A 25,859-nucleotide genomic window follows, 5' to 3' on the forward strand; every position below is an offset into this window, starting at 1 on the left:
GGTGCATAAAGCAAGTCTGGAGAGTAGATTTAAAAAAAAAAAAAAAATAGAAGCATGAAAAGGGTAGGAGGAAAGAGATTCACCAGACTTGATATTTTTGAGGCAATTGCAACTTGCAGAGGTTGCTGAGAATCTAAATTTGGTTTCATAGCTGTAGTAGTAGTCTTTGACCGAGAGAAGCTGGAATCAGCTTCCAAAGGCTTCGTAACAGAGAATGGGTGGCGCATTTCTTGAAAGGGCCGTGAATCATTCGAGACACAAACAATCCCTACCAAAGTACCATCGTCGTCATAGAATGGAGTGTTGGTCATAATGGCTAGAAAACGCTCCCCCAGTTTATTCTTTAGAGGGAATTGGCCAGTCCAGCTCTCTCCCATGGTTATACGGTTTATCATATTACTTGCTACTTCAAAGTCATGAGCATCTGTAAGGAGCTCAATCGCATCCTTACCAAGGGCTTCTGAAGCTGAATAACCATAAAGGTTTTCTGCTGTTCGATTCCTGCCAAATGGAACATTACCAAATGGTTAAAGATAAAAAAGTAAAGAACCAACCTTCATATCGGGTTTTGAGAAGTTAGGCTCATCTGGAAAAGGGCTACGTTGAGACATCATCCAATCAAGAATTTATGAAACAAGAAATGTGTCTTTCTATGATAACCAGACTCTATTGAAGACACCCATTGATCAAAATTCCTTCATGATTGATATACTCGCAAGCGAGAACCAGACTCAACTGAAAGACACCCATTGATCAACATTCCTTTATGATTGTTACTTGTTGAAAGAAACCATCAACAAACCCCAAAAACGATACTCCCACAGCCCACACACAAACAAACATTAGAGAGAGAGAGACAAGCGCGCCCATTCACTTATAGTTCTCAGAAAGCAAGCATGTCATGTGAGCAGAGAAGGAAATGGGAAAATGAGAAGTGTAATAAGAAACTGGAATTAGAAGAGAAAGAAGGGTCACCAGTAAATTATGCAGCCATTGAGGTCAAGTATATGAACTGACTGACCCATAGACTGCAAAATATTAAGGTACTGCTTATTCGAAAAATTAACGGCTGCAGGGGCAGCTGGTCTCAGACTGGGAGCATCACGGCTGCTGCTCTCCCTTTGCAACGGAGACGAATGTCTGAAAGATGAGCTCTGCTTCAAGTAGGCGGTGGCTCCCTCGAGCCCACCACCAGTTTTCCTCCTCGGAGCGCTCATTCTCGATCTCTCTGGCGATACCGAATGCGAGCGCTGGTGTCCGTTAAACGATTTGCCATCGCTGTTAGTGACGGTGCTGCCACTGCTAAGCAACAGCTTCGACATCTCTTGTTTGAGGTTAGCGTGGCCGGCTTCAAGCTCTTGGATCTTCTTCAGCAGCTCCTCAGCTGGAGGGGTGTCCATTAGGGCAAAGTCAACAATACCCAATGAATTTTCTTCCTGCTTCTAGCGAGAAAATACTGCGAAATCGATGAAGGAAGACGAGATGATGAATAGATTCATGAATGGGTGTCCTACCTTCTCGTACTCTATCTCTCTCTCACACACACACAAACCGTCTGTGTTTATCCTTCTGGGTTTGCTTCCTTTTCTTGATGAAATGGATTTGGTTTGAAGATAAAAATAAACGAGAGTGCTTTCCCTTCTTGCTTTCGTTTGGTGCTTTTAGAGTCTTCACTTCCTTTTGGAGAGGATTGGTTTTTCTATTCGATCCCTTCTTGTTCTCTCTCTCTCTCTCGTCTATCTCATAATCTGCTGCTGCTGAAGGTGGCTCTTTCCCAACCAGAACTTATTTATAATTTATTTTGTTAGTGGGGGCAACTTGCTTGTCTCGTTTCCACCACACAATACACACACCTAGAACGCTTCCCTCTACGCTTCTTACCTTTTCGCTTTGTTAATGGAAGAATGAAGATTGAAAGTAGAAGCTTTCTTTAGCTTTTTACTGCTTTCACTGCAACTCATTCACAGTGACTCTTTGATCCTGTGAATGTTGTGAATTGTGATCACCGAAAAGCCATCATCCGATTCCTCGCACTTCAGAAAGATTAAAAGGTAAAGAAGGGGTAATTTTTTTTTAATTGAATTTATTTTCTTATCAGTTTGTCCTTTTATGAGTTTTTTTTTTGGTAAGATTGTCCTTTTATGAGTTTATCTACTCAATAAAATGACAAACCGCACTGACATCATCTGAAGCTCATGAACTTTAAAGCACAGACATCATCTGAAGCTCTTGAACTTTAATGCAAAGCCACACAAGATGTCGGATTGGTTTCCTCCTGGGTTAAGTATTCCTCTCCCAGTTCTTTGGATTTGGTGGCCATTCTAAGACAATGGAGAAAAACTGGATTTGGATCCTTGCGGCCTGGGGTTGAGCGGCCATTGTGGTGGGATTAACTCCCAGACTGCCATATCAGATTCCATGTTGATTCAATTGTTGGTTGATGAGTTCCAATCATTTTAAATTTTGGGTGGCAGTTTTTATTTTTTGAATTAAGCTCATCTAGTGACCATTGGATCAGCATGGAATCCAACGCGACGGCTTAGGAGTTGAGTGCAATACGATGGCCGATTTTCAACCCCAAGCCGAACAGGATATGATTGTCACCCATGAGTGTGTGTCCACTGCTTCCATTGGTGCACATTGCTAGCTTGGCCTACTTGTCTCCCATAATAATAATAAGGAAAAATAATCAGGGGATCGATTAGAAAATCAATAGAAAACAAAAATCGTTTCTTCCCTTTTCTTTCAAAGGAGTGAAACAACAATAACAAGAAGAAGCAACATGGTGGGGGTAGAGGGGTTATGAATAGTTGGGGAAGGAGAGATAGGGAGGTTGAAGGAGGGGGCGAGAGAGAGTAGTGACGATGGAGGGAATGGAGTTGCAACAACTGACAACTTTAATGTCTGAGATGCAAAAAGGGGGATTTAACAATCAATAAGATGCTAGTGTGAAATGTTCCATTATATAGGTAGAAACGAAAGTCTCATTCTTACATGTCAAGTTTCAACCCAAACGGTGGAGAGAAAGATTGCATGGACATCCACACAAGTGTATACCATTTACAAAAAAGAGTATTTGTCTTTGATGTGTGGCAAATTCACACCGTTACCTGATAACCATATGGTTGAAATTGTCTAATTGCCTCATCACCTGCCAAGTGGCAAAAATTTTGGGTGTTAACGAGAGATGCTTTCTAACACCCCCCTTTGCCCGAAATTTTCACTTTTCTGCTACCCACATGGGAACAAGTGGGGACAGATCTGAATACCCCATGGGGGTGTGAGACCCATTTCTAGGGTATGGGACTCACACGCAATGGAGGGGTCAGGTCTGTCCCCACCCATCCCCATGTGGGTAGCTGATCCGGATCCCTATATCTATAAGTTTGTACCACGTGGTAAAATAATGTGGCAATTCTAATAGTTGAAAACCTAGGGAATCGGCTAGTCAGATATCAAATTTTACCAATGCATCATCCTTTATAATTGGCATGTCCCCTAGTATTTTTAAGTTTTCCATTTCTTTTCAAGAAGCTTCATCTTTCCACTGGTTTTTCATTTTTTTTCCACAGAAAATTTCCAATGCTTTGTTTTGCCACTTAATTTCCTTTGGATGAAATGTGATATGCGAATAAGGAATTTTGGGGTGTACAAAAATTATGTCAGCCCCACGTGACAATTTTTTCTGTGCAACTAAAGAATCTGGGCCAAATTTTTTTCAGAGAAAGAATGCTACTTGGGAGCGTGTGGTACGCTGCCCCTGAGCCCAGACACAGGGGCACACGAAATGACCACCGTATCCTATAGAAAGGCAGAAAATCCCACGGGTGCAGCAGTCATTTCCCACACCCCTATGTCTGGATGCAGGGGCAACACACTGCACGCGCCCAGTCTCTTTCCCTTCTTTTTTATAAGCAAATTTTAAGCATATACCTGAGTTACAGACTCAGTCCCCTCTTAAAGAAACAAATGGCTACACAAGCCTCTGAAGCTCAAACTTGGCCAGGTGCCTGTCTATACTCCATGGTGTTATTTGGTTCTCCAATCCCCATAATATGCAAAAAAGTGATCGCAGATTATTGAAGCACTAATATTAATATGGTACAATATAATAAATTAATTACCAAAAAAATAGGGTAATAAATTCAACCACAGGATGTCAAGCTGTAAAACAATAATACAAAATAAAGAGAACAAACTAAAAACAATTTCTCACAGATCATATTTTCAGACGATTCAAATGTTACATAAATATTGACAAAGGATGTCAGGCAAGTACAATAGGTTTTATAGACAAAGGGCACAACAAGGCCTTGGAGGCATCAGGTAATAATCCTAGAAGCTGTAGAACTTCCATTACATATTGTTGAACAGGAAAACCATCATACAAGTAAGAAACCATACACAAGGTTAACATAAGGAATGATGCCACCACATCAATTCCAAACTCAATACCCACAGAAAGTAATACAACATAAGCCCCCACACAGCCATCACAAAAATATAATTGCATCCCATTTGGGACTTTCAGATGAATGACATATCGCACCATCACATTTGCATTAGAAGCTGGCACAACCCCCATCAGTGTTATCCTAGATTCGTACACAGACAAGAGAGTAATAACTACTTGTACAACAGTAGGTTTCAGCTTCTCTCCAGGCCACAGACCAGTAAAGTGAATTAGAATATCCAATGTAGCTCTTTTTGAGTGTTTCCTACATACTCATCAGCCAAGTCAAGCTTGTACTTAGCAACATTGTGAGCCAGGGATCATGCAGCCTGGAAATTGCAGAAACAAGGCAGCAGGCTGCGTGATAAATTATCTGAAGTCCAGTGAGTCAGAATGGAAGAAACTAGTCCACCCTCTTGGAAGCTCTCCGAGGCATGGGAAGTTCGAGGATTATGAGGAAGTAACATCTTTCAGACTCCCTGATATATTGGACTTCACCATTCATTAGCTTTAGAATCTTCCTGCACATGCTCAGGCCCAAGCCTTCCTGGGTTACCCACCGGCTGCTATGGAACATATCTTGGATAATTTCTGGAGGAAGGCCTTCCCCTGGGCACATCATCCTACACCAAAGAGACAGAAGATGATTAAGAAAGAGGCTTGAACCCAGAGAGGGGGCTTCAGCAAATTGATGACTTCATATGCCTTCCAGTTGCCAAAAATAAGAAAGGAACACCTATGAACATCATGAATGGTTATTCTTTCTTTTGGTTACTCTAATATTTTCACTATAAAGACAGAAGAAAGAATAAACAGAAAGTAAAATGGATTCATGCTGCTTCATTGGCCCACATTAATAGAATCACTCATGCAGTTGTAATGCAGTATTCTCTAAGAAAAAAGTGAAAGAAGATCTGTTCCTGCGATGGCATGGGTGTTTCTCTATGACTTGCGGATCCAGTACTCTCCAATCTTTAGAAACTAGTGGGGCCCAGTTTAAAGAAGGTTTACAGCTTGCGATTATATAGTTTCTGAATTTCAGAAACCTTATCACTACGCAGTTGTGGGCCAGTTTTAGGACTTTGTTTTGTCATTTTATTATTACTTGGTTGTTTAGACAAGTTGGGAAACATGATAAGACTTAGTTTCCTTTTTTTTCAGTTTAGGAGACTCCACCTCAGCCCATGCAAGGATATTTCTTCCTTTATTTGGTTTCCTTACTTGTTTAGGGTGTTTGGTCTGAGTAGGATCCTTCCTCTAGCCTGCATATGGAAGGAATCCATATCTGTTTTATTTTAGGTAGTTATTTAAACTAATGTCTGTCTATTTCAGCCCCCCATGATTTGACTAATGGAAAAACATAATTAGTTGATTTGATTAGTGGAAAAACAGAATTAGTTGAGTGTGGACCTTGGCACAACCGTAAGGTTGCTCCATAGTGACCTAGTGGTTGTTTGAGTCAGGAAACAGTCTCTCTGCGAAGCGGGGGTAAGGCTGCGTACATTATGATCCTCCCCAGACCCCTCAATGGCAGTAGCCTCGTGCATTGGATACCCCTTTTTAGAATTAGTAGATTTGAAATTGGGGTTAATGCCTCTCCCTTTTCTCTCTCCCCCCCCCCCCCCAATATATAATTCTGGTTTTGCTCTCTCTCTCTCTCTCTCTCTCCCCCCACAATATGTTCTCTCCTTCTTCCCCAACAGATCAAGTTCTTCTTCTCTTCCATCAATCTGAAATCCACCACTGGTAGATCCATCTGCCACATCTGCATTAACCACATTGCTCCACAAATATCAAGTCACCATCGTTAGTAAATGAAGTTTGTGTCTGTTCAATTGATTCCCAATTAATGGAATCCATATTTCACCTGATGTGGCCACCATTTGGAACGACTAACAAGGTACTCATAATGGCGTTAAGTTCCTTCAGGACTATGGCTATACCATGTACCAAGTGTGTTAAAGTGTATATCGAGCATATAGGGTTAGTAGGCTATCTCGATTAGAATAATCCACCTGCATTCAGGGTTAGTAGGCTATTCTAATCGAGATACCTACCTATTGTAATTTGATACAAGAGTAATTTGCCTTAGGGGTAGTCAATTCCAAATACTTGACTGTACCCCTTGGCCACCAACCTTGTCTTGTACCTTTCAACAGCACCATCAGATCGATACTTGATTGTGTAGACCCACCTGCATTCAACTGGGACTCTTCCCCTAGGGAGATCTACCAATTTCCAAGTACCATTCCTCTCAAGAGCCATCATCTCCTCAGACATAGCTTGCTTCCACTTTGGGTCAGACATAGCGTCAGTAACATTCTTGGGAATAGAAACAGAAGTGAGAGCAACAGTAAAGGCAAGACCTATAGGAGAGAGAGCATCATAGGAAACAAACTAGGTTATAAGATTAGTACAAGCTCTTTTTCCCTTTCTAACAACAATAGGGAGGTATAAATCAGAAGGAAGAGAAGGGATGTCACTTGACTGAGGAGGATGGAGCTCAGGATGTGGATCCAAAGAGGACTCTTGGCAGGTCTTCATTCCCTTCAAGTATTCACCTCTTTTGTACACAACTACGTCTTTTTCATTGCTAGCATCACCTCCTGACTAATCATCAATATCAACCACATCCACTTCTCTGTGTTTCCCAATGTCAAGCATAAAAGGAGAAATAGGTAGAGGAGAAAGAAAGGTGTTGTAATATGGGTTCAAGGGTAGAATTGTCCTAAGGGTGTTTTTGTCCTTGTACTCATTCTAGAATGTTCTTCTCTTTAGTATAAATAAAGATGGTTGTAGTCACTCTGACTCAAGCCAGTATTCACGGAATTCTACATGGCATCAGAGCCAAAAATATTCCGGGGATATGGGAATTGAGTTTTTTCCTTTCTCTCTCTCTCTTCTCCATCGTGATTTTGCCCTAAGGACAGCCACCACTGCAAGCCACAGACCTTCATCCACCTTTCGCCAGCCCCTCCACCACCCTCCGCCACCTCCGCTAAGCCTTGACAGCCCCTCCACCACCTTCCGCCAGCCTCTCCACCACCTTCCGCCACTCCCTCCAGCCCGCATTCCTCTCGCCCTCTCCTTTTTCTCTCGCGAGAGGCTTTTTCCCTCCCTGCCGAGTTTTTTTACTCACCCTTGGTGGTGAGTTTACTCCCATCGAGGGTTTTTTTACCTTCCCTCCTTATGTACTAAATTCTTTTGGGGGATTTATTTTTGCATTTTTTTACTAGTCGCCATGCCTAACAACTCTGAGATCTCTTCTGCCTCAACTGGCTCTGATGGTTTGTCGCAACGTGACTTCATTCCGTTTCCGGTGAATCCCATCAAGTTGAATGGCAGTAATTATCTGTTATGGTCTCGATCATGCTTATTTGCCATTGCTTCCCGTGGTCTCTCTGGCTACATCACGGGTACTCAGGTCAGGCCTACTGGGAACTTGAGACTGGTTCTGCACAGGATCAATGGATGAACTTCAATTTCTTGGTTATGTCCTATCTGGTTAATTCCATGGAACAAGATATTGTCGGGCGTTATCTCCTTGATTCGGCTGCAAAGATTAGGAAGACAGCCAAGGACACCTATTCTCAGGTTGGTAATGCTGCCCAATGTTATGAGCTTCGTCAAAAAATTCACTCTACCAAGCAGTTGGAGTTGTCCCTGTCTCAGTATTACAATACCATGTGTACTATGTGGCAACAGTTGGACTTTCTGGGCACCTTCACTGCCTCCTGCGATGTTGATATCACGACCTTCCATAAGTGGGAGGATGGCTTATGTGTTTATGATTTTTTGGCCGGCCTCAATATTAATTTGATCAGATCCGTGCCAATATTTTGAACCGAGACCCACTTCCATCTCTGGAGCAAGCCTATGCGATTTTATCGGTTGAGGATAGTAGGCGTACAACCATGGTTCATCCTGTTACTCAGGACCGATCGACTCTTATTTCTGGTTCACAGGCTTCCCAAGGAAATTCTTCCTGGTCTGCTAGTACCGATCAGACATCTGGTGATCGCCCTCCCATTAAATGCGATCACTGTGGGAAGGAGTGGCATTCCAAAGACCGATGTTGGAAGCTTCATGGTCGCCCTGCAGAGACTCGCGGGAGTGGGAATGGTGGTTCCAATCGGCCCAGTAACTCCCGTGCTCATCAGGCAACTATTGACGAATAGCCTGATCAATCTCTTTCCCAAGTTGTGGCTGAATTGCAAAATCTTTGGGACATGGTGAATGATTGGACACATCTTCTTCGGCATTAGTATCTCCTTCCATGGCTGCCTCGGCTTTGTCTCTGCCTACCAATCCCAATGCATCTTCTTCCACAGGTATTTCATTTGGTGGGAACTGCACCTCGGTCATGCCCGATTCTTAGGTAATTGACTCAGGGACAACCGACCATATAACAGGTTCTTCATCTATTTTTCCAAATATTTTCCCCTTTCTAGTCATAACAAGGTTTATGTTGCTGATGGGTCTCTTTCTCCTATCTCGGGGAAGGGATCTGTGCAGTGCACTTCTTCTCTTAGCCTTTCATCGATGTTGCATGTTCCGAAGTTTACTACTAATTTGCTTTCCATTAGTAGCCTAACTAAGGATATAAACTGCAAAGTAACATTTTTTCCAACACATTGTTTGTTTCAGGACTTGGCAACGGATAGTACGATTGCATGTGGTAAAGTGGTTGGTGGTTTGTATGTGCTTGACAGTTCCCGAGCAGCTTTGACATCTCAGCCGGCATCTTCTGATTTTGATTCTGCACTATTTGAGTTGAATAATTGGCATCGTCGTTTGGGCCATCCTCCTGTTGGAGTTTTATCTGATTTATTTCCTAGTCTAGTGAAACGGTGTAATAAACATAATTTTTCTTGTGATGCTTGCACTTTGGCAAACCAACCTAGAAGCATTTTTCCTATTTCTGATAATCGAAGCAATGTGCCTTTTGGTTTGATACATTCTGATGTGTGGGGCCCTGCCCGAGGTGCTTCTACTTCTAGGTTTAGATGGTTCATAACTTTCATTGACTGTTTTAGCCGAACAACTTGGGTGTATTTGATGCATAGTAAAAGTGACGTCTTCACTTGTTTCACTCTATTCCATAAAATGGTCCAGACCCAGTTCGATGCCAATGTGAAGATTCTCTGATCAGATAATGGAAAAGAGTATATGGATGGTGCCTTTCGCTCCTACTTGGACAGCCATGGAATTATACATCAGACTTCTTGTGTTGACATTCTTGCTCAAAATGGAGTGGCTGAATGCAAGAACAGACATCTATTGGAGGTTGCTCATTCTTTTATGTTTACTATGGCTGTTCCTCCTCGCTTCTGGGGTGATGTTGTCCTTACAACTACTTATCTTATCAATCGGCTTCCCTCTCGAGTCTTAGGTGGCCGCTGTCCCTTGGACATGTTGTTTGGAAAATCCACTTTTGTTGTGCCTCCAAAGGTCTTTGGCTATGTCGTGTTTGCCAGGAATCACCATGTACACGGCAAGTTTGATCCTAAAGGACTGCGGTGCGTTTTTCTCGGTGTCAGCTACCCAGAAAGGCTATAAATGCTATCATCCTCCTACACGAAAAGTAATTGTCACTATGGATGTAGTATTCCGGGAGTCTGAGGCTTACTTCAAACAACAGGTACCTCTGCAGGGGGAGATTCTAAGTGGTGAAGAGGTCCCGCTGATTTCTCCTCTAGACATTGAGATACCTACTATAGAGGATGTTTCTGTTGAACTAGGAGATGGAGTTCCAAGTCAAGAACAAGAAGTGGGACAGACTGAGCAACAACAACAGGTCCAAGGGGAGAATAATGTCAAGACTTACTCTTGAGGAACTGATTTTCCTCTTGATGGCGCTCGGTACAAAGAGACCACCACCACCGACACTACACAATCGGCATCTGTTCCTACTCCAAGTCTTGCTCTGAGTCATATATCTAGTAAGCCTCCTCTTGATCCCAGTCTTGATTTACCCATTGCTATTCGCGAACCAAAAAGGAGTTGTACTCAGCATCCTATTTCCAATTTGTGTCATACAACTCTCTAACTCCAGCTTTCCATGCCTTCGTATCTTCTTTATCCTCTGTTTCCATCCATAACAGTTGGCAAGAAGCAATAGCCGAACAGAAATAGAAGGATGCGATGAATGAAGAAATGCTTGCCCTTGAGAAGAATTAGACCTGGGATTTGGTGAGTCCTCCACTAGGGAAGAAAGTTGTTGGTTGTAAATGGGTCTTTGTTGTGAAGCACAAGACTGATGGCTCAGAGGAAAGATACAAAGAAAGACTAGTAGCTAAAGGGTTTACTCAAACCCAAGGAATTGACTATCAAGAGACCTTTGCTCCTGTAGCAAAGATGAATACTGTGCGGGTTATCATTTCTTGTGCTGTGAATCAAGGACGGGAACTCCAACAACTTGATGTGAAGAATGCCTTCTTACATGGAGACTTGGAAGAAGATGTTTACATGGAGATACCTCTTGGATTTACCTCTTCAGAGACTCAGGGAAATGTGTGTAAGTTGAAGAAGGCTCTGTATGGTCTGAAGCAATTACCAAGGGCTTGGTTTGACCGATTCCATAAGGCTGTGATTGCTTATGGGTATAAGTAGAGCAATGCTGATCATACATTGTTTGTCAAAAGGTGGGGACAGCAGGTGACAATTTTGATTGTCTATGTTGATGACATAGTGATCACGGGCAGCGATGCACAGGAGATCCAGAAGCTAAAAACTTATTTGGGCACCGAATTTGAAGTCAAAGACTTGGGCAGATTAAGGTATTTCTTAGGGGGATTGAGGTTGCTTATTCAGGTAAGGGCATATCTCTCTCCCAAAGAAATATACCCTGGATTTATTAAGTGAAACAGGGATGCTTGGGTGTAAACCAGCAGATACCCCTCTTGAGCCCAACACACATTTGAAGAGTAAGGAAGGTGATCCAGTGGACAAGGGTAGCTATCAGAGGTTAGTTGGCCGATTGATATACCTCTCACATAACCGACTAGATATCACATTTGCTGTGAGTGTCGTCAGTCAATACATGCATGATCCTCACTCTTCTCACTTGGAAGCAACATACAGAAGACTCTGTTATCTCGAGTCCTCTCTTGGAAAGGGAGTCTTGTATTCTCCACATAACCATCTCCGAATAGAAGTATACACTGATGCAGATTGGGCTGGCAGTCCTGATGATAGGAAGTCAACATCCGGGTATTGCACATTTGTTGGAGGGAACCGAACTACTTGAAGAAGCAAAAAACAAGCTGTTGTAGCTCGATCTAGTGCTGAAGCTGAATTTCAAGCTATGACATAGGGTATTTGTGAACTTCTCTGGCTCAAGGGACTCCTTCAAGATTTGGGGACGAATGCTGATCTTCCAATGCGGCTCTACTATGACAGCAAGTCAACAATCAGCATTGCTCACAACCCGGTCCAACATGATCATACCAAACATGTTGAGATTGACCAGCACTTTATAAAAAAGAAATTGGAACAGGGAATTATTTGTATTCTGTTTATTCAGTCTAGTGAACAGCTGGCTGATATCCTTACCAAAGGAATCAGTAATAAGTTATTTTTTCCTATAGTTAGCAAGTTGGGCATGTTTGATATGTATGCACCAACTTGAGGGGGAGTGTTGTAATATGGGTTCAAGGGTAGAATTGTTTTAAGGGTATTTTTATCCTTGTACTCATTCCAGAATATTCTTATCTTTATTATAAATAAAGATGGTTGTAGTCACTCTGACTCAAGCCAGTATTCACGGAATTCTACAAAAGGGAATATTATCAGCAGTCTTTTCACTTCCATAATTCTCCCCCTGAAGAGGATGCTGAGGGGGGGCAAAGAAGGGTACAGATTTAAGGAAGGTGACATCTTTGGAGAGGAGACACCGACGAGAGGAAGGGTGATACCACTTGTAGCCTTTGGTAGTAGAAATACCCAAGAAAGAGGCATTTGAGAGCTGTGGGGTCAAGTTTAGTTCGAGAGGATTTGTTAGCATGAACATAACAAACACATCCAAAGACTTTGGGAGGAAGGGAGAAAGAAGAGACCTGTGGAGACAAGGTTTCCAAGGAAGATTTGGTAGGCATGCGGTTGATGATAAAGGAAGCAGTTAGAAGGCATTAGACCCGAAGATCTTCGGAACATGCATGCCAAATAAAAAACTACAGTGTGGCAATTTTTCCTCTCAGCGACTCCATCTTGTTGGGGGAGTGTCAACATATGCTAGTTGATGGATAATGCCATTAAATGCAAAGAAGGTTTGCAGGCCACTAAACATGTAATCCCCCCCCCCCCCTTTATTAGAATGAACAATTTTGATTTGAGTATCAAACTGAGTAAGAACCATCTGATAAAAATTCTTAAATGCATCACAGACATCACTTTTATGTTTCATTATAACAGTCCAAGTAGTGCGAGAATAGTCATCAACAAATGAAACAAAGTAACGATAGCCAAATAAAGAGGTAGTAGGAGAGGGTCCCCAAAACATCCGTATGCACAATATGAAAAGGGACAGTAGATCTATTACCTTGATATGGATAAGATGAACGACAATGTTTGGCAAACATACATGGTTCACATTGAAAAACATGAGAAGAAACAAAAGAAGAAAATAAATGAGGTAATTGTTTCCTCATTACAACAAAAGACGGATAACCAAGTCGACGATGCCATAACATAACAGAATCTATAGAGCTACGATCATTACGTCCACACACCTAGGTCTGAGTTGTGGGCAAAAAAGGTTTACAAAGGTAGAGGCCTTTCTCCTCACGTCTACTACCAATAATCTTCTTCGTCACCAAATCCTGAAAAAGACAATGAGAAGGAAAAAAGGTGACATAACAATTCAGGGATTTAGTTAAGTAACTCACAGATAAAAGATTCGTTGCAAGGTTAGGGACGTAAAGGACGGAATCAAGAGAAATGGACGATGTAACAGGAATGCTGCCCTTATCAGAAATGGAGGAAAGGGAGTCATCAGCCACCCTAACCTTTCCCTACCAGAGCAAATGGTGTAGGAATCATAATAGTGAGACATATCAGTCATGTGGTAAGTGACACCAGAGTCAATGACCCAAGGCTGGGTTGTAGTAGGAGCGGATGTGGAAACCTGCAAAGTTGAGGATGATGAGGAAGTTGCCACTGTAGGCGTAGAAGGTGAAGTGCCCAGAGCTGTGACATGACCCTACGAAACACTGCATCTGCCAAGGTGGAATCAGCTTGTGTGCTAGGTGGATACTCCTTAGCATCTGCCTTAGTCATCACAGAGTGAGCTCTAGCTCCCCCTCTACGGCCACCACGTATACTAGTAGAACCACCACGTGTACCAGGAGGACGGCTATGAAGAATCCAGCACCTCTCTTTAGTATGTTCAGATCTCCCACAATGATCACATCGGAATCTGTCTGTCTTCCCCACGAGTAGGCCCTGGGCCTCTACCACTACCACGGAAATCTTTGTGAGAACTAGAAGTAAGAGTAGACCGCTCAAGTGATGATGCTAGTTCCATGTGGCTCTACTGTGATAACAAAGTAGCTATCAGCATTGCTCACAACCCCGGTGCAACATGACAGAACAAAGCACATCGACACTTCATCAAGGAGAAAATAGACTCTGGCTGCATTTGTACCCCTTTCGTAAAGACTGGTGATCAGCTGGCAGACATCATCACCAAAGGGCTTACTTCTCTCCGTTTTGGTACCTATTATGCAAGCTGGGAATGCATGACATTTATTCTCTAGCTTGAGGGGGAGTGTTAGAGTTTATGTAATAAGGGTTCTTTAGGAACAAGTCTTTTGTCTAGTTACTTTATATTGTATTTTTTCCTCCCTAGGGAGGTGTATGTAATTTCTTTCTTGTTATCAATGGATTAATATAGGTGTAGTGGAGACAACACTCCAACACAACACATTATCACCGAACTCTTCTCTATTCTCTTGTCTCCTTCTTCTCTCTTCCTCTCTTACTTGCATTTACTACCTAAAATCCAACTTGGTAGCAGAGCTCTCAGGTTTGAGAGTCGTATTTCTCTCAATCTCACCTTACTCCTTTTTTTCCTCTCTTTGGAATCCTAGGGCACAAAGGATTCCAAGGAGGAGGCTGCTATGTAAAACACTTGAAGAAGTATGAAATATGTTCCATATACAACCTATTTGGAGATTTCAAGTTGATATTTGAGCTACCTTGAAGCCTACATGAAGGTTTGAAGCATCTAAAGTTACTGCCATCTTCTCCTAGGATCCTATGCGGCATGGAAACCCAACTCATCACAGTAGAGCCGCATGGAACTCCAACTCCTGGACCAATCGTCTCAACCATATGAGTTCATACATTGTAGTCTAAAAAACAGTATTCGGTTTTACCTGGCAGATCCTACAAGAAGAGGTTATGCTCAAACAGCTTCTTCAATCAATAAATAAGGACATATGGAGCATAACAAGGACTCTGGGGCGATTCTAGTGGTCCATTCCAAAGCCCAGACATTTGCACAGAGAGAGAGAGAGAGAGAGAGAGAGTGCAACAAGGGGTTGGCGGTAACCGCAGGAGAATATGGCGGTAACTTTAGATGCTTCAAACCTTCATGTGGGCTTCAAGGTAGCACAAATATCAACTTGAAATCTCCAAATAGGTTGTATTGAAACCTATTTCATACTTCTTCAAGTGATGCAGAGCTACAGCCCTACATCAGCAAGAGGAAGAAGAATAAACTGCTGTCCAAGTGATATAGTCAGTAGTGTTAGGTAGATCCATACTTAGTCTTTTTTTTAAGTGTGTTTTTTTTATGTTTTAAGCTGAACTTTAGTCCTTTATTAAATGTTTTTTTTCTTCTTTTAAGTTGAACCGGTCCAACCTGGTTCAACCTTTGGTCCATTAAGTGACTTGAGTCACCTTTTATTTAATTAATTTCCTTTTTTTTGGGTCCACACCACACTCCCACAATTTAGAGAGGAGTATGGATTAGATAGGTCGGCCAGGGGTAAATTAGACTCCTAGGCTGAATATGTTTTTAGGCTGTCAAGCCCTATTTAAGTTAATGAAATCGTGGAGCTTCATTATCTCCACTTTTATGAATTTAAATCTGCTGTTAGCAACTGCTGCTTCTCTCCTTGTGAGTTTGCTTTGTGTTTGATCAAAGCAAGGTGGGATTGGTGTGTGATCCAATCAACACCCTGCGGTGCGAACCGAGTGGTTCGAACAAGCTCTCCCTCAAGTATTCTGCTGCAAGATTTGATTTTTCTTCAAGTTGCTGCTGCTGCCTACATTCTCCTACATCTTCAAGTAAGTCCAAGGTTACCTCATCCCCAATCCTCTAGTTCTAAACCCTCTACAACCCCACCCTAACCTTCCCCTTTATTTTTCTTAAATTTTCCTAAGCCTAATTTCCCTCACAGCCCAGTTCCACCATCAAAATTCATCCAATTTTTAACCATAGTACCCTCACAGCATCCCCTCCACTCGACCTTAACTTCAACCCCATCCCATCATCGAAACCCTAATTCCCCTCATCCCCATTAATTACCCAAAACCCTAAAATCCTATCCAGCTACTTCCAGCCATCATTCACCCCCCATACCTTGGCCGAGTGACTCTCCCAACCCCTGGAGAACTCGACCTTAACCCCCTGCCCTAAATCCATCTCTAAACCATAGATCCCCTCACTCTCATCTTTTCAAAAACGCGAAACCCTAATTTGCTGTAACTTGAATTATCCCACTTCCATTCATTAATTTATCATTAGACCTTCACTGTTAGCTTCCCCTAGGTGTCTATCAAAACCAACCATTCAAATCATAACCTAACCCTAATTTGGACTAAAACCTCATTTTCTGCCCAATTGGACTGCCTGTTCATAGCAGATCCTGTTGCTTGGCTCCTAGCTGGTCTCCTTGCCACCTAGGACTACATTAAGTGGCAGTGTTTCACATAGCAGCCTCCTCCTTGGAATCCTTTGTGCCCTAGGATTCCAAAGAGAAGGAAAAAAAGGAGCAAGGAGGGAAAGACGACTCTCAAACCTGAGAGTTCTGATACCAAGTTGGATTTTAGGTAGTAATGCAAGTAAGAGAGGGAGACGAGTTAGATTTTAGGTTTAGTTAGAAGAGAAGAACAAGGTGAGAGAGAGGAGAAGAGATGAGAGGAAGAAGGAGACCAAGAGAGAGTGTTACGGTTGAACCTCTTGTATGTTGGAGAGACTTCTCCACACTCTATATTACTTGAATAGAACTAAAGAGTTATTACATCCACCTCCCTAGGGAGGTACAAGGTAAAAAGGACAAACAAGATAAAAATACAAAACAAGGCAACTAGTTCACAGCCTAGTTCCCAAACTACCCCTGTTACATAGTTACTAACAACTCTAACACTCCCCCTCAAGTTGGAGAATATATATCATGCATTCCCAGCTTGCTTAGAAGAGAATTAAACTGAGGAGAGGCAAGGGCCTTGGTGAGGATGTCTGCCAACTGATCACTAGTCTTCACAAAAGGAGTACAAATGCAACCAGAGTCTATCTTCTCCTTGATGAAGTGCCTATCAACCTCAATATGCTTAGTCCTGTCATGCTGAACAGGGTTGTGGGCAATACTGATGGCAGCCTTGTTGTCACAATAGAGTCTCATAGGGCCTCCAGTGCCAAATCCCAGTTCCTGAACAAGTCTTTTCAACCATATGAGCTCACACACTTCATGCGCCATAGCTCTAAATTCTGCCTCTGCACTGGATCTGGCTACAACATGCTGTTTTTTGCTCCTCCATGTAACCAAATTACCTCCCACAAAGGTACAATAGCCAGAGGTAGATCTCCTTTCTGTAATAGAGCCAGCCCAATCTGCATCAGTGAATCCTTCCACTCTCAAATGATTGTGTCTGGCATACAACAGTCCTTTCCCTGGAGAAGATTTCAAATACCTAAGAATGCGATATACAGCATCCAAGTGGCCACTTTTGGGAGCATGCATAAATTGGCTCACCACTCCTACTGCATATGAAATATCTGGGCATATCATAGCAAGATAGATAAGCTTCCCAACAAGTCTTTGGTACTTTCCAGCATCAACCAGAGAAGGACCACAATCTTCCCCTAGTTTGTGATTTTGCTCAATAGGAGAATTTGCTGGTTTGCAACCCAACATCCCTGTCTCTGTCAACAAATCAAGAACAAACTTCCGTTGACATATGTTGATTCCTTTCTTAGTCCTTGATACTTCAATTCCTAGGAAGTACTTCAAGGGACCCAGATCTTTGATCTCAAACTGTTGTGCCAAGTAGCTTTTCAGTGTACCAATCTCAGCTATATCATCTCCTGTGACCACAATATCATCCACATAGACAATGAGAGCAGTGATGGTACCATCACCCCGCTTGGTAAAGAGTGTGTGATCAGCTTGGCTTTGAGAACATCCATTCTTTAGGATGGCAGAATATCCATTCTTTAGGATGGCCTGTCGGAAGCGTTCAAACCATGCCTTAGGTGACTGTTTGAGACCATATAGTGCCTTCTTGAGGAGACACACTTTCCCTTCAGCTGAAGGCATTTTGAAGCCTGGTGGGGGCTGCATGTACACTTCTTCTTCCAAGTCACCATGGAGAAAGGCATTCTTCACATCTAACTGATATAATGGCCAATCTTTATTGGCAACCAGTGATAAAAGAACTCTTATAGAGTTATGCTTAGCTACAGGGGCAAACGTCTCCCGATAGGCAATCCCATGGACTTGACTGTACCCTTTGGCAACCAACCTTGCCTTGTATCTCTCCACAGTACCATCAGACTTGTACTTGATTGTATAGACCCATCTGCATCCAACTGGGACACGTCCCTTTGGTAGATCCACCAACTGCCAAGTATCATTTTTCTCAAGAGCCATCATCTCCTCAGACATAGCTTGTCTCCACTTTGGGTCAAGCATAGCATCACTGACATTCTTGGGAATAGAGGCTGTAGAGAGAGCAGTGATAAAGGCAATACTTGTAGGAGAAAGAGCATCATAGGAAACAAACTGAGTTATAGGATTAGTACAAGCTCTTTTCCCTTTTCTAACAGCAATAGGAAGATCTAAATCACATAGAGAAGAAGGGATGTCACCTGACTGAGAAGGATGAGTCTCAGGGTGTGGATCTGGATCCAAAGAGGACTCTTGGTAAGTCTTCTTTCTCTCATTATGCACGCCTTCACCTCTCTTGTAGGTAATATGGTAATCCTTCTCCTTATCAGTACCACTATCAACCACTAAATCTGTATTCACATTCACATCCACAGCCCTGTGCTTTCCAGTGTCAAGTGTAAAGGGAGATATGGGTAGAGGATAAAGGAAATCAGCAGCCTGTTCACTTCCACAATTCTCCCCCTGAAGAGGATGCTGAGAGGGGGCAAAGAAAGGGATAGATTCAAGGAAGGTGACATCCTTTGAAATAAAACAACAACGAGAAGAAGGATGATAACATTTGTAACCCTTGGAAGTAGAAAAGTATCCAAGGAAGAGACACTTGAGAGCCTTGGGATCAAGTGTAGTACGGGCAGATTTGTTTACATGCACATAACAAACACACCCAAAGATTTTAGGAGGAAGAGAGAAAGCAGAAGCCTTAGGGGATAAGATGTCCAAGGGAGATTTGAAATCAAGAAGTTTGGTAGGCATGCGATTGGTGAGGAAAGAGGTAGTGAGAAGAGCAGCGGACCAAAAAGTCTTGGGGACATGCATGCCAAACAAGAGACTATGGGTGACTTCCAATAAATGGCGATTCTTCCTCTCAGCAACCCCATTTAGTTGGGGGGTGTCAACACACGCTAGCTGATGGAGAATGCCATTAGCAGTAAAGAAGGTTTGGAGACCACCAAACAGGCATTCCCCCCCTTTGTCGGATCGAACAACTTTGATCCAAGTGTCAAACTGAGTCAGAATCATCTGATAAAAAGCTTTAAATGCATCACAAACATCACTTTTATGCTTCATAAGAACAGTCCAAGTGGCACGAGAAAAATCATCAACAAAGGACACAAAGTAACGATAGCCAAATAAAGAGGTAGTGGGAGAAGGTCCCCAAACATCAGTGCGCACAATATGAAAAGGAGCAGTGGTTCTATTACCATGATATGGATAAGAGGAACGACAATGTTTGGCAAACATACATGGTTCACATTGAAAAACATGAGAAGAAGCGACAGAAGAAAATAAGTGAGGCAATTGTTTCCTCATTACAACAAAAGACGGATGGCCTAGACGGCGATGCCACAACATAATAGACTCCACAGAACTACTATCATCACGTCCACATACATAGGACCGAGCTGTGGGCAAAAAAGGCTAAAAAAAGTAAAGTCCTTGCTCCTCACGTCCACTACCAATAATCCTCTTGGTCACCAAATCCTGAAAAAGACAATAAGAAGGAAAAAAGGTGACACAACAGTTTAAAGATTTTATCAAATGACTCACAGAGAGAAGATTAAGGGTAAGATTAGGTACATGAAGAATAGATGTAAGAGAAATAGATGAGGTAACAGGGATACTGCCCTTACCAGAAATGAAGGAAAGGGAGCCATCGGCTACTCGAACCTTATCCTTACCGGAGCAAATGGTATAGGAATCATAATAATGGGACGTACCAGTCATGTGGTCGGTGGCACCAGAGTCAATGACCCAAGACTGGGCTGCAGTAGAGGCTGAGGTAGGGACCTGCAGAGCAGAGGATGCAGAAGAGCTAGCTGCTGTGGGTGTAGAAGGTATGCTCAACTGTGACATGACCCTACGGAACACTGCATCAGCCAAAGTAGAGTCATCCTGTGTAGCATCTGTTTCTGTCACAACAGAGTGGGCACAAAGAGCTCCTCCGCGACGACCACTACGAGTCCCACAGCGTGTACCAGGAGGACGGCCATGAAGAGTCCAACATCTATCCTTAGTGTGCCCAGATCTCCCACAATGGTCGCATTTAAATCTATCTCTGCCACCACCACTAGTACCACCTGTCTCCACTGCTCTGTCCTCCCCATAAGTAAGCCCCTGGCCTCTACCACCACTACGTGTGTCCCGGAATGAGGAGGAATTGAGAGCTGATCTCTCAAGGGATGATGCTGGAGCAAGTGCCATAGCTGCACGCCGAGTCTCCTCACTCTGCAAATAGCTGCAAACCTCATCAAGAGATGGAAGAGGAGACCTGCCCAAAATCTGGAGCTTGATGGGTTCATACTCTTGATTCAGCCCACCAAGAAGAGTGAAGACACGCTCCTTTTCAAGAGCACGATACACCTTGGCCTCATCCACTGGGTTGGTCAATTGGAGATCCTTGTAATGATCATACTCCTCCAACAGGCTAATATAAGCATTGTAGTACTCAGAAATAATCTTGTCGCCCTGCTTCATTGCATTAATTTTTTGATGAAAGTGATAAACTTTGGCGGAGTCACCCACCCTGTCAAATTTCTGGGCGACACTGTCCCAAATAGCCTTGGCAGTTTCCTTTCTCATAAATCTTCGCCCAATCTCGGGCTTCATGGAGAAGATAAGCCATGTCATGACTGTAGAATTTTCGGTCTCCCATTTCTCATAAGTAGGGGAACCAAGAGCTGGAGCAGTAATGGTGCCAGTAATATACCCAAGTTTCCCTTTGCTCCGAAGGGAAAGCTTCACTGAGTGGGATCAAACCAAATAATTGGTGTTGTCTAATTTTACAATGGAGATCTGTGGGTGTGAGTTCTCAAAAACAAACTGTGGAGCAGCTGGAGTAGGTTGTGATTCAGCCGTGCCAAGCCCAGAGACATCAGAATCAGGCATCTTGTGGGGATAAAAGAGGCACTTAACCATACACAAGGAAGTCCAAACAAAGTGGGGAGTACACACTCAACCCAAATGAAGATTCCAATCTCAAGAGATAAATTCCAGCAGCAGCAAAAACAGAGGAAAAACTGAACAGAACTTCACCCAATCATTTTTAAACAAAAACATCCACTCATACAAGTTGTAAGACCTATAACAAGGTATGCATACATACTTTTAAGCCAAGAGAGGAGTCCACGATGCTTCAAATGCAAGAAAAAAGACAATAGCAGTCACAGTCGATACCTGGACAGGAACAAAGAGACCACGAAAAAGAGCAAAGCTCCAGCAAGAGAGCCCTTCAGCTAGGAGATACACATGGGGCTTGAAGAGCACACTTGTACGATTCTAACAAGCCATTCCAAGCTCCAAACCCATGCCAAGAGAAGGAAATATAAGAGCTGCAACCCTGAGATGGCGGAAAAATCTGGGCAGAACAGAAGCTCACGAAACTGAGCTATGTTCAAAGGAACTCAGCAACCATCAAAGGAGGACCCAGGAGGCATGAAGAGGACTTAAAAACGATCTCAGTAAGCTGCTCCATGGTCCAAATACATTCTGAAATGCAGGTGAAACAAGGCCTGCAACAGAGGACTGGCGGAAGCCTTAGCAGGTCTTTGGTTGTCTTCAAAAACCAAACAAAACTTCAAGGCAGCTCAAATAACTTCATCCAACATTGAAACAGGTTGTGTAGAAACTTTCTCATACCATCCCAACAAAACCTTTTTACATATGGTCCTTCTCCTTGGAATCTCTTGAGTTTTCGGATTCCAAAGAGAGGAAAAAAAATGAGAAGCAAAAAAGGGTAATACGATTCTCAAACCCTGTGGTGGCTCTGATACCAAGTTAGATTTTAGGTTTAGTTAGAAGAGAAGAACAAGGTGAGAGAGAGAGGAGAAGAGATGAGAGGAAGAAGGAGACCAAGAGAGAGTGTTACGGTTGAACCTCTTGAATGTTGGAGAGACTTCTCCACACTCTATATTACTTGAATAGAACTAAAGAGTTATTACATCCACCTCCCTAGGGAGGGACAAGGTAAAAAGGACAAACAAGATAAAAGTACAAAACAAGGCAACTAGTTCACAGCCTAGTTCCCAAACTACCCCTGTTACATAGTTACTAACAACTCTAACAAGACGAAGATGGAGGAAGAGAGAAGGAGACAAATGAATGGAGAAGAGAAGAGTTCGGTGGTAATGAGTTATGTTGGAGTGTTGTCTCCACCACACCTATATTAATCCATTGATAACAAGAAAGAAATTACATACACCTCCCTAGGGAGGTAAAGAGTAAAAAAGGAAAAAATACAATATAAAGTAACTAGACAAAAGACTAGTTCCTAAAGAACCCTTATAATATAAACTCTAACAATTATTGGACTTGTACCTATTCTAGAATCTTCTCTAGCCATTATAAATAAAGTGGGGCTGTGTGTTAAGAATAGTTACATTAGGGGTATATATGTACATAACCCCTACTTACGTACCCTTTGTTTCATTTGTATTAGGTCAAAGGGCACCAGTGTAATTTTACATTCTTTTCAATATAAACTTGTTTGTCTCTTGTTTTAGAGAGAGAACAGATTTCCCCAAAAATCGTGTTTGTTCTCTTTGCTCTCTTGGAGCTTTTTCTTCTCTTCTTCATCTACTCTAAAACCTAACATGGTATCAGAGCTGTTTGTTCCTGGAGTTTGAAGGTGTTTAAAGGTTGCTTGGAAGACTAGGGCTAGCCTTCATTGCTGGACTCGAAGGTAACCCGCTGTATCTTCACAAAGCTGGTTCTTGTTTGTTTGACATCCAAATGGAGAGCAACCAGAGGCTGTAGCTTCGTTTGGAAGTCCCCTTTCTTCTCCTTTGAACATCTCAAGCTTATTTGAAGCATCAAAGAGCAGAAGTTGAAGTTCGGCCAGACCTATTTCTGCAATTTTCCGCCAGCTGGGGTCCTTGAAGTGACACAGCTCATCAGTAGAGCTTTGTTGGTTGTTTTTCTGGGCTACTTGGCATCGTTTTCTGCTGGAGAAGGTTTGTCTTTGTCATTCCGCTGCAGTTTGTTGATTGGTTGAAGTTTTACAGACCTTTTTTCAGTCCTTGCCTCTGTTTTTTCTCTGTTTTTGACTGCTGAGTTTGAGGAACTGTTGTTGGGCTTGAAGTATTGTTATTTGGACCCTTCCCGTGTTTGATTTCGGGTCAATATGGGTGACAAAAATGTTGAAACAGACCTGCCATTATCTGCAGACCCTACGGCTGCATCCACCCCAGTCCTTTCATATGAGAACCCCAATGTGCAGCTTCCCATTGTCAAGTTGGACAATACCAATTACCTTGATTGGTCCTGATCCATGATGTTGATTCTTCTTTGTAGGGGGAAGATGAGGTACATAAATGGCAGCATCAAAGTTCCTCTTCCTACCGAGCCAGGGTATCCTAAGTGGGACACGGAGAATTCTCTTGTGATGGCTTGGCTTCTTTTCTCCATGAAGCCTGAGATTGCCAGGAGGTTTATGGGCAAGGAGACTGCCAAGGCCATTTGGGATAGTGTGGCTCGTATTTTTGATAAAGTTGGGGATTCAACAAAGGTGTACCAACTCCTCCAACAGATTGTTAGCCTTTGTCAGGGTGATAGGAGCATTTCTGATTACTGTAGTCTTGTCGTGGGCCTGTGGGAGGAGTATGATCATTATAGGGATCTGCAGTTGTGTCCTAAGGATGAGGTCAAGGTGCACCGGCTGTTTGAGAAAGAGAGGGTTCTGTTCCTCCTTGGTGGCCTTAACTCTGAATTTGAACCTTTTAGGGTACAAATCCTTGGCCGACCAAGTCTTCCCTCACTGGAGGAGGTTTGTGGATATCTACAGAGTGAAGAGACCCGTAGGGGTGCCATGGGGACTACTACTAACCCCACTGTTGAGCGTTCTGCCCTTGTTTCTTCCACCCTTCAGGACTCCATTAAGGGAGCTAATAAGGGGGCTGCTAAGGGCTTTACGAAGGGCCGATTCCTCTGTGACCATTGTGGCAAATCTGGGCACACAAAGGATTTTTGCTGGGATCTTCATGGGAAGCCTTCCCCTAGTTCTGCAGGGGGAGTGAAGGGACAGAGGAGGAAGGCCCCTAAGGCTCATGTTGGAGTCACTGAGGCTGATTCATTATCTCTGTCCAAAGAAGACATTGCTGCCTTTCGTCGAGTTGCAGCCCACCTGGATGGGTCCTCTGCTACTCCTACCTCGACGGCACTACAAGCCTCTTCCTCCTCCGGCACCATACCTTGGGTCATTGACTCGGGTGCCACGGATCACATGGCTGGTAGGTCTCAGCTGCATAATTCCTATTCTGTCTGTTTCGGGAAAGATAAGGTAAAAATTGCTGATGGTTCCTTCTCCTCTATCTCTGGTAAGGGAGATATCCGGGTTACACCTTGTTTACCCTTGAAATCTGTCTTTCATGTTCCCAACTTTGCTACGAATCTTCTTTCCGTTAGCCAATTGACTAAATCCTTAAACTGCTTTGTCACTTTCTTCCCTACTCATTGTCTCTTTTAGGATTTGGTGACGAAGAGGGTGATTGGCAGTGGTCGTGAAGCTAACGGCTTATATGTTTTGGAGACTGGTGCTTCCCCTGTTGTGCAAGCTCAATCCTATGTTTGTGGGCAAGGAGGTGGATGTACTCAGGAGGATATTTTGTTGTGGCATCATCATTTGGGCCACCCTTCTTTTTCTGTTATGAGGAAACTGTTGCCTCATTTATTTTCTTCTTTTCCTGTCACACATGTTTTTCATTGTGAACCTTGTCTATTTACCAAAAGTTGTAAAACAGTTTATACATCTAATGGTAATAGATCTACTTCACCTTTTCATCTTATTCATACTGATGTTTGGGGACCCTCCCCTGTTACTTCTTTGCGTGGCTTCCGCTACTTTGTTTCCTTCATTGATGATTATTTTCGGGTTACTTGGGTGTACTTGTTGAAACACAAGAGTGATGTCTATGTTGCATTTAAAAATTTTTACGAGCTAGTGTATACCCAATTTCAAACTCGAATCTAAGTTGTCCGTTCTAACAAAGGTGGGGAGTATATGTATAGTGGTTTAGAAACCTTTTTTTCTGACCATGGCATTATTCATCAGGTGGCCTGTGTAGATACCTTCCAACAAAATGGGGTGGCTGAACGCAAAAATCGCCATCTCCTTGAAGTGGCTAGATCTCTCTGGTTTACTATGCATGTTCCCAAAACGTTTTGGTCAGATGCCATATTAACTGTTGTCTTTCTTATTAACATAGTTGTCACGGCGTCACGGCGATCCAAGTCGGTGGAGGGGTGTCACGTCGATATATCGACATGTCGCCCGCCATGGCGTTGCCATGGCGAGCATGTCGATCATGTTTTATTTTTTATTTTCTCTATTTTTAATGTGTTAATAGATGTATACTCAAGCCATGTTTTATTTTTTCTCTATTGTTTCTCAAGTTTTAAGAAGAAAATTCAGAAATCGAAGAGGGAAAGAAGACAGGAAGAAGAAATCGAAGAAGAAATCGAAGAGGGAAAGAAGAAATTGAAGAGGGAAAGAAGAAATCGAAGAGGGAAGAAGAAAT

At 42.8% G+C, this 25,859-nt stretch overlaps 2 protein-coding genes and 1 long non-coding RNA gene across 3 annotated transcripts in view; 1 reads left to right on the plus strand and 2 right to left on the minus strand.

Moving 5' to 3' along the window:
• Positions 1-1,523, minus strand: part of LOC122660143 — a 15,683-nt gene extending 14,160 nt beyond the window's left edge. The window contains exons 1-2 of the mRNA XM_043855326.1: positions 976-1,523; positions 84-501 (exon numbers count right to left, since the gene is read on the minus strand). Of these exons, the coding sequence (XP_043711261.1) occupies positions 84-501; positions 976-1,400 (843 nt within the window). The 5' untranslated portion in view covers positions 1,401-1,523. The remainder of the gene's footprint in view (positions 1-83; positions 502-975) is intronic.
• The window catches only part of LOC122660146, a 21,825-nt gene extending 2,871 nt beyond the window's left edge, over positions 1-18,954 (plus strand). Inside the window, exons 2-3 of the long non-coding RNA XR_006332630.1 lie at positions 16,552-16,556; positions 18,940-18,954. This is a non-coding gene — a long non-coding RNA (uncharacterized LOC122660146). The remainder of the gene's footprint in view (positions 1-16,551; positions 16,557-18,939) is intronic.
• LOC122660142 (phytochrome B) overlaps positions 4,203-25,859 on the minus strand; it is a 42,855-nt gene continuing 21,198 nt past the window's right edge. Inside the window, exon 4 of the mRNA XM_043855325.1 lies at positions 4,203-5,076. Coding sequence (XP_043711260.1) covers positions 4,857-5,076 — 220 coding nt within the window. The 3' untranslated portion in view covers positions 4,203-4,856. The remainder of the gene's footprint in view (positions 5,077-25,859) is intronic.

Source organism: Telopea speciosissima, chromosome 4, assembly GCF_018873765.1.
Source record: "Telopea speciosissima isolate NSW1024214 ecotype Mountain lineage chromosome 4, Tspe_v1, whole genome shotgun sequence".
NCBI lineage: Eukaryota > Viridiplantae > Streptophyta > Magnoliopsida > Proteales > Proteaceae > Telopea > Telopea speciosissima.